This window comes from Meles meles, chromosome 8 (genome assembly GCF_922984935.1).
Source record: "Meles meles chromosome 8, mMelMel3.1 paternal haplotype, whole genome shotgun sequence".
NCBI classification, from domain to species: domain Eukaryota; kingdom Metazoa; phylum Chordata; class Mammalia; order Carnivora; family Mustelidae; genus Meles; species Meles meles.
This window is the reverse complement of record NC_060073.1, coordinates 99,741,459-99,751,341: the sequence shown is the minus strand read 5'-3', so window position 1 is coordinate 99,751,341 and position 9,883 is coordinate 99,741,459. Positions and strand designations below refer to the sequence as shown.

The 9,883-nt window shown below is 40.4% G+C and overlaps 1 protein-coding gene across 1 annotated transcript; it reads right to left on the bottom strand.

The window, feature by feature from the left end:
* Positions 1-244: 244 nt before the first annotated feature.
* Positions 245-7,172, bottom strand: LOC123948945 (olfactory receptor 8B3-like). Its single transcript, XM_046016161.1, has 2 exons — positions 7,148-7,172; positions 245-1,182 (listed from the first exon to the last, which is right to left on the bottom strand). Exons 1-2 carry the CDS (start codon positions 7,170-7,172, stop codon positions 245-247), a joined length of 963 nt encoding a protein of 320 aa, XP_045872117.1.
* Between the last annotated feature and the right edge of the window lie 2,711 nt (positions 7,173-9,883).

The window sequence follows — 9,883 nt, the reverse complement described above, 5'->3', positions numbered from 1 at the left end:
CCACCCAGGCGCCCCAACACGTTCATTACTTAATGCTATTACTAAACAAACAAAAAGACAGAGAAGATATTATGGTATTGGTGAGGAAAAAGGAAGACCTACTTTAAAAATAAATTGTGAGACTCGAACTTCCTTAACCATATTAGGAGAAAATGCTAGGAATATTGCCACGAAAGGTATTTTATTTTAAACATAGAAAATCCCACCGGGAAAAACTAACTACACAGAGAGACACTGTTTCTGATCAATTCACTCTTCTACTCAGAGTTTTTCTCACAGCAAGTTTAATGTCCTTGTTTCTCAAGCTGTAAATGAAAGGATTCATCATGGGAACCACATTGGTATAAAAGACAGAGGAGATTTTTCCCTCATCCATAGACCCAGCAGAAGATGGTTTAAGATACATAAATGCACCTGATCCAAAGAACAGAGAAACAGCAATTATGTGGGAACTGCACGTGCTGAAGGCTTTGGACCTGCCCTCAGTGGAACTGATGCGCAGGATGCTGGACAGGATGAAACCATAAGAGACAAAGATGGTGACACTGGGCACGATGATATTCATACCCACCACAATGAAAACCACCAGCTCATTGACATAGGTACTGGTGCAGGAGAGCTGAAGTAGAGGGAGGATGTCACACAAATAATGGTTGATGGTGTTTGCATCACAGAAGGTCAGTCTCAGCATGCATCCTGTGTGAGCTGTGGCATCCAAAAATGACACCAAATAAGAACCAAGCATAAGGCTGGAACACACTTTGGGGGACATGGCAACATTATATAAGAGTGGGTTACAGATGGCCACATAGCGATCATAGGCCATTGATGTCAGCACATAAGCTTCAGAAATACCAAAACCACAGAAAAAGTAAAGCTGGGTCAAGCATCCCCTGTAGGAGATAATATTCTTCTTTGATGTGAAGTTAATAAGCATTTTTGGTGTAAACACAGAAGAATAACAGAGGTCTACGAAGGACAAATTGAAGAGGAAAAAGTACATGGGGGTGTGCAGGTGTGCATTCAATAGGATTAGAGTTACCAGGCCCAAATTTCCCAACACAGTGACCACATACATGAGTAGAAACAGGCAGAACAGGGGGAGCTGGAGATCTGGTAAGTCTGTTAGCCCCATCAGAATGAATTCAGTCACAAAGGAAGCATTTTCAGGAGGCATTCTTCCTAAGGGGATCTATGAACACAGGAGAGAGAAAAAAGTTACATAGAGAACAACTGAACATTTCCCACCATATCTCCTCTCACAGAAGTTGGGTTTGTACTGGGAATATTTGAGTCTACCGCAAACTGGACCCACAGAATCTGCTTTGTCATTATCATGAATCTAGTGACATGAACATTTTCTTATTAGAAGCTCTATAAGCTGTAAAACAAAGAGCATTAAAACTTAGCCTACAAAATGAAGGCCAATGCTTCCATATGCCAACAGGACTGTTATCAAAACCAAGGGTTAGGGAGAAGATTCGACCAGAAGGGAATTGCCTTCTCTCATTTCACTTCTTTGTACATACAACTCCTCCCCTAACCAGTAAAATGGAGGCAGCAATCCCATCAAACGGGTACTGGCTTTCAGGGGGATTGGACTTCATGTGGTGGGAAAGAAGAACATTGTTCTAATCCAAAAATAAAGGACCAGAGTCTAGGAGAGTTCAAGTTCCTGCCCCATGTACAGACAGAGTAAAAACAATTAATGTAGAAGAGTGAGTGTTAAATCAATGGAACTGACCAATAAACTGCATCCTTGAAACCTAACAATATTTCTAAACCTTCCTTGCTTTGTCACCCTCCCCTAAACAGGCCCTTCTAACAATTTCATGTGAGTCTGAGGACTGTAAAGACCTGGAAAGAAATTGGCATCTATGATCCCTAGACTTCCATCATAAAAGAAAGACATGAATAGGGGCACCTGGGTGGCTTAGTCAGTTGGCATCTGCCTTCAGCTCAGGTCATGATTCCAGGTTTCTGGGATGAAGCCCCACATCCAGCTCCCTGCTCAGCAAGGAGTCTGCATCTTCCTCTCCCTCTGCTCCTGCTCTCTCAAACACTGCTTCTCTCAAATAAGTAAATAAAATATTTTTAAAAATGAAAGATATGAGTATAAATGGAATTCAGAAACTCACCCTACTTAGGCAAGAACACCTTGATCCTTCCTTACCAGTATTATCCCTGTGTTCCTGAAAAGGCAATCTCTGTGGCTTTGCTACCCTCAATTCTATGAGGACACAGTCCACACTTAATTTCTGAGGAGCTCTGGAAATCCTTCTGGACCACAGATAATAATTTCTGATTATGAGTTCTCTTAAGCAGCAGACCAAAATAAACAGCCTTTATTATGATCATTTTGCACTTGGTAAATCACAGAAGACTTACGGTGAGGGCAATGATATAATGTCCTCAGTTATAAACAGGGCAGAAGCTTGCTCAGTCTCTTCCACAGGGAATGGTTTCTGGGGTAATACGGTCTTGAGGGGATTGTATTTTCACAGAGGACCACAATGTGTCTCTAGTTCCTTTGGAGCTCAATATTTTACTCAAAATTACACTCCGCTGGGATCAGACATCCCCCGAGAGGAGCCAAAAATAAATTCCCATTTCCAGATCAACATGATGGCAGAAGAGGAAGCTCTAGAACTTCTTACTCTCCATGGACACCCTGATTCAAAAATGTTTCACATACACATATTCCCGTTCTAAGAAATCCAGACAGTGGTTAAATAGTCCTGCTCCCAGTTAAACAACAAATCTAGACACATTCTCTAACATTTTAGGGAAATTCTAGATATCCTTTTTTATAAGTTATACTTGCACAGCACCTTCAAATTGGAACAATTTGAAGCCAGTTCCTGGCTTCTCCATGGGGAGGGAAAGAATTGCACCATCTGTCCAATACCCCAACTTTTAAAACATGTGCCTAGAAGACTGGCTTCTAGATAGTCTGTGTCAGAAAGTAGAGGGGATATAGGACACAGCATATGTCAGCTGCCCGGGGAGAGAGACAAAGAGATGGTGGTGTGGGCTGGAAGCCACCAGAGCTCCTTCCCCTGGCTCAGCATAGAGGAAGTGATTAAAAAGCTCTTTTTGCAGCTTCTCTCTGGTAAGGAGAAAAAATGTGCGCTATGCATCCAGCAAGCAATAAAACTTACCTGTGAGCTGCCTGAGGAATTGGTTTCAGTCCTGCTTGTTTTAAAACACAGACACAATCCAGCACACAATGGATGAAGACATGGGTGGGGGGGGAGCATGGGGAGAAGTGAGGGGGGCACTACAACTAATAACAAAGAAAGAGGGTTAGACTGCAGAAAATTGAGAGGCGACGGACTCTGAAAACAACCTAAGGGTTTTGAAGGGGCAGGGTGTGGAAGGTTGGGGGAACCAGGTGGTGGGTAATAGGGAGGGCAAGTATTGCATGGAGCACTGGCTGTGGTGAAAAATAATGAATACTGTTATGCTGAAAGAAATTTTAAAAAATTGTTAAAAAGAAAAAGAAAATTGAGAGGCCTCCAAAGTCCCTGGCCAGGCTTGTTGGTGGTAACTTCTCTAGCCCAAGGCCAGTCTATGAATGTCAGGACAGATTGGTGTTTTGCCTAATGTGCAGACACCAGTGTAGAGAAGCAATGAAAGTAAAGACAAGTTGAAATACTTTCCATAAAGGAATAAGGGCAATCTCCACAAACTGACACTAATGAAATGAAAATATGTGATTTACCTGACAGAGAATTTAAATGACTGTCCTAAGATGCTCACTGGAGTCAGAACAATACAAAAACCAAGAGAAAATTTCAACACAGAGACAGAAAACTTAAAAGTAATAAACAGAAATCATGGAGCTGAGAAACACAATATCTGAACTAAAAAATTCAGCAGAGGGGCTCAAGAGCAACAGAGACTGAACAAAAGAGAGGAGCATTAATTTGATTAAAGATCACTGTAGAAAGAAGATATGGTCCATATGCAATGGAATATTATGCCTCCATCAGAAAGGATGAATACCCAACTTTTGTATCAACATGGATGGGACTGGAAGAGATTATGCTGAGTGAAGTAAGTCAAGTAGAGACTGTCAATTATCATATGGTTTCACTCACTTGTGGAGCATAAGGAATAACACGGAGGACACTGGGACAAAGAGAGGAGAAGGGAGTTGGGGGAAATCAGGGGAGGACAGGAACAATGACAGACTGTTGGCTCTGAGAAAGAAACTGAGGGTTTTGGAGGGGAGGGAATTTGGGGTTGGATGAGCCTGGTGGTGGGTATTAGGAGGGCACATATTGCATGGAGCACTGCATGTGAAGCATAAAAAGTGAATCTTGGTGTGGTCCATATACACAATGGAGTATTATGCCTCCATCAGAAAGGACAAATACCCAACTTTTGTAGCAACATGGACAGGACTGGAAGAAATTATGCTGAGCGAAATAAGTCAAGCAGAGAGAGTCAAGTATCATATGGTCTCACTTATTTGTGGAGCATAACAAATAACATGGAGGACATGGGGAGATGGAGAGGAGAGGGAGTTGAGGGAAAGTGGAAGGGGAGATGAACCATGAGAGACTATGGACTCTGAAAAACAACCAGAGGGTTATGAAGGGGCGGCGGGGGGGTGATGGTGTGGGGTGGGAGGTTGAGGAACCAGGTGGTGGGTAATAGGGAGGGCACGTACTGCATGGAGCACTGGGTGTGATGCCAAAACAATGAATACTGTTATGCTGTAAATAAGCAAATAAAAATAAATTAATTAATTAAAAAAAAGTGAATCTTGGAACACTGAAAAAATAAAATAAAGTTTAAAAATTTGGATACTTTGTGAAAATCAGATGGAAATAGTACACAGCTATTTTGGGAACTATACTGCTGATGAATCTAGGAATACCAGGTGTATAGGTGAAAATAGTTTGATGATACCTTTCTTGATGTTCTGGATGATGATAATAAAGACAGAAAGTGCCACAGCTATGGTTCAGTGATGACTTACACGAAGCATGTTTTAAGTAACCCAGATACATTATCTTATACAATCTTCTAAAATGCTTGGTTTTCCTCAAGTTAATTGATGTATACTTATTAAATAAAGATTGTATGTTTAGATTCTTATATGGAAAACACCAAAGACTCCACCCCCAAACTACTAGAACTCATACAGCAATTCAGTAACGTGGCAGGATACAAAGTCAATGTACAGAAATCAGTGGCTTTTTTATACACTAACAATGAAAATACAAAAGGGAAATTAGAGAATCGATTCCATTTACTATAGCACCAAGAACCATAAGATACCTGGGAATAAACCTAACCAAAGAGGTAAAGGATCTGTACTCGAGGAACTACAGAACACTCATGAGAGAAATTGAAGAAGACACAAAAAGATGGAAGACCGATCCATGCTCTTGGATCGGAAGAATAAACATTGTTAAAATGTCTATACTGCCTAGAGCAATCTATGCTTTTAATATCATTGCAATTAAAATTCCATGGTATTTTTCAAAGAGCTGGAGCAAATAATCCTAAAATTTGTATGGAATCAGAAGAGACCTAGAATTGCAAAGGAAATGTTGAAAAACAAAAACAAAACTGGCGGCATCACGTTACCTGATTTCAAGCGTTACTACAAAGCTGTGATCACCAAGAGAGTGTAGTACCGGCATAAAAACAGACATATGGACCAGTGGAACAGAGTGGAGAGCGCAGAGATGGACCCTCAACTCTATGGTCAAATAATCTTCGACAAAACAGGAAAAAATATTCAATGGAAAAAAGACAATCTCTTCAATAAATGGTGCTGGGAAAACTGGACAGCTATAAGTAGAATGAAACACGACCATTCTCATACACCATACACAAAGATAAACTCGAAATGGATAAAAGACCTCAAAGTGAGACAGGAATCCATCAAAATCCTAGAGGAGAATGTAAGCAGTAACCTCTTCGATATCAGCCACAGCAACTTCTTTAAAGATATGTCTCCAAAGGCAAAGGAAACGAAAGCGAAAATGAACTTTGGGGACTTCATCAAGATCAAAAGCTTCTGCACAGCAAAGGAAACAGTCAACAAAACAAAGAGGCATCCCACAGAATGGGAGAAGATATTTGCAAATGACAGTACAGACAAAAGGTTGATATCCAGAATCTATAAAGAACTCCTCAAACTCAACACACACAAAACAGATAATCATATAAAAAAATGGGCAGAAGATATGAACAGACATTTCTCCAATGAAGACATACAAATGGCTAACAGACACATGAAAAAATGTTCATCATCACTAGCCATCAGGGAGATTCAAATTAAAACTACATTGAGATACCACCTGACACCAGTTAGAATGGCCAAAATTAGCAAGACAGGAAACAACATCTGTTGGGGGAGGATGTGGAGAAAGGGGAACCCTCTTACACTGTTTGTGGGAATGCAAGTTGGTGCAGCCACTTTGGCGAACAGTGTGGAGATTCCTCAAGAAATTAAAAATAGAGCTTCCCGGATTCCAAGGAATAAACCTAACCAAGGAGGCAAAGAATCTATGCTCAGAAAACTATAAAGTACTCATGAAAGAAATTGAGGAAGACACAAAGAAATGGAAAAATATTCCATGCTCCTGGATTGCAAGAACAAATATTGTGAAAATGTCTATGTTACTTAAAGCAATCTACACGTTTAATGCAATACCTATCAAAATCCCATCCATTTTTTTCAAAGAAATGGAACAAATAATCCTAAAATTTGTATGGAAACAGGAAAGACCTCGAATACCCAAAGGAATATTGAAAAAGAAAGACAAAGTTGGTGGCATCACCATTCCGGACTTCAAGCTCTATTACAAAGCTGTCATCATCAAGACAGTACGGTACTGGCACAAAAACAGACATATAGATCAGTGGAACAGAATAGAGAGCCCAGAAATAGACCCTCAACTCTATGGTCAACTAATCATCGACAAAGCAGGAAAGAATGTACAATGGAAAAAAGACAGTCTGTACAACAAATGGTGTTGGGAAAATTGGATGGCCACATGCAGAAAAAAGAAATTGGATCATTTCCTTACACCACACATGAAAATAGACTCAAAATGGATGAAGGACCTCAATGTGGAAAAGGAATCCATCAAACTCCTTGAGGAGAACACAGGCAGCAAACTCTTTGACCTCAGCTGCAGTAACATCTTCCTGGGAACATCGCCAAAGGCAAGAGAAGCAAAGCAAAAATGAACTATTGGGATTTCATCAAGATCAAAAGCTTTTGCACAGCAAAGGAAACAGTTAATAAAACCAAAAGACAACTGACAGAATGGGAGAAGATATTTGCAAACGACATATCAGATAAAGGGCTAGTATCCAAAATCTATAAAGAGCTTATCAAACTCGACACCCAAAGAACAAATAATCCAATCAAGAAATGGGCAGAAGACATGAACAGACATTTCTGCAAAGAAGACATCCAGATGGCCACAGACACATGAAAAAGTGCCCCACATCACTCGGCATCAGGGAAATACAAATCAAAACCACAAGGAGATACCACCTCATACCAGTCAGAATGGCTAAAATTAACAAGTCAGGAAATGACAGATGCTGGCAAGGATGTGGAGACAGGGGAACCTTCCTCCACTGTTGGTGGGAATGCAAGCTGGTGCAACCACTCTGGAAAACAGCTGGGAGGTTCCTCAAAAAGTTGAAAATAGAGCTACCCTCTGACCCAGCAATTGCCCTATTGGGAATTTACCCTAAAGATACAAAAGTAGTGATCCGAAGGGGAACGCGCACCCGAATGTTTACAGCTGCAATGTCCACAATAGCCAAAGGATGGAAAGAACCTAGATGTCCATCAACAGATGAATGGATAAAGAAGAGGTGGTATATATACACAATGGAATACCATGCAGCCATCAATAGAAATGAAATCTTGCCATTTGTGATGACATGGATGGAACTAGAGGGTATCATGCTTAGTGAAATAAGTCAATCGGAGAAAGACAACTATCATATGATCTCCCTGATATGAGGAAGTGGAGATGCAACATGGAGGGTTTGGGGGGTAGGAAAAGAATAAATGAAACAAGATGGGATTGGGAGGGAGATAAACCATAAGTGACTCTTAATCACACAAAACAAACTGAGGATTGCTGGGGGGAGGGGGGACGGGAGAGGGGGGGTGGAGTTATGGACATTGGGGAGGGTATGTGCTATGGTGAGTGCTGTGAAGTGTGCAAACCTGGCGATTCACAGACCTGTACCCCTGGGGATAAAAATACAGTATATGTTTATAAAAAAATTTAAAAATTTAATTAAAAAAATAGAGCTTCCCTATGACCCTGCAATTGCACTACTGGGTATTTACCCCAAAGTTACAGATGTAGTGAAAAGAAGGGCCTTCTGTACCCCAATGTTTATAGCAGCAATGGCCACAGTCGCCAAACTATGGAAAGAACCAAGATGCCCTTCAACAGACAAATGGATAAGGTTGATGTGGTCCATATACACTATGGAGTATTATGCCTCCATCAGAAAGAATGAATACCCAACTTTTGTAGCAACATGGACGGGACTGGAAGAGATTATGCTGAGTGAAATAAGTCAAGCAGAGAGAGTCAAGTATCATATGGTCTCACTTATTTGTGGAGCATAACAAAGAACATGGAGGACATAGGGAGATGGAGAGGAGAAGGGAGTTGAGGGAAACTGGAAGGGGAGGTGAAACATGAGAGACTATGGACTCTGAAAAACAATCTGAGAGTTTTGGGGGGGTTTTTTAGAATTTTATATTTAATTTATTTACAATCTGAGAGTTTTGAAGGGGCGGGGGGTGGGAGGTTGGGGAGCCAGGTGGTGGTGTAATGGAGGGCACGTATTGCATGGAGCACTGGGTGTGGTGCAAAAACAATGAATACTGTTATGCTGAAAAAAATAAATAAAATGGGAAAAAAAAAACAATGAATTCTGTTATGCCGAAAAGAATTGAAAAATAATATTAGGAAATTTTTAAAAAATGTATTCACTTTAAAAAAATACTGAAGAAATCCTGAAAGACTTATTGGATACTACCAAGTGAATCAACATCTGCATTTCAGCAGCCCCAGTAGGAGAAGAGAGTTAGAAAGAACCAGAAAAACTACTCAAAGAAAAAAAGGCTGAAAAATTTCCAAATCACGTCAACTTTCAACACTGTGACCAATTTATAGAAAGATAAAACCCAGAATAATTGCATAATGAGTACACACACACACACGCACACAGTCAACCACTTATCCACTCTCCAGTTTACTTAACTGAGCCAACCTAACTTCCACCTTCAGACCCAGGTCTACACCAATTTCCAGGAACAGTGCTTATGTAGGCAGGTGATATATAAAACCCTCTAGCCCAATGTTCTTGACTCAATGCAAATTTATTGACTGCTGACTCACCTCTCAACTTGAGTTATGCATTTGGTATCTGGGTCTGTTTCAATCATTATGCTTTATACTAACTCTTGCGATTGAAGCAGTACTTTCGCTTTGGCTAAATTGTCCATCTTTTCTACATTCTCAAATTATAATCATCACACCATTGTCAAAAGTATGCCTAAAGAAGTTTTTTAAGGCTTTATCAATAATATAGAAAGGGTTAAGAAAATGAAATTACATAATATGTAGGAGAACCATCTCCTCTTTACATTAACCTAAATAAACATAATGACATACAACCTATAACAGACCTATACAATGGGGTTCTCTATGGACTTGGCTCCTCCTGCAGAACCTGGTGGAAGGTCTTCACTGAGTGTAGTAAAAGCACTGTCTCTGCCCCAGACTGGTTTACATTACTCCACACTAATCTAGTTCTGGTTTCTTCTGTGCGAGCCATTCCATTCTGTACTTGGAAGGCTGTTTCCTTC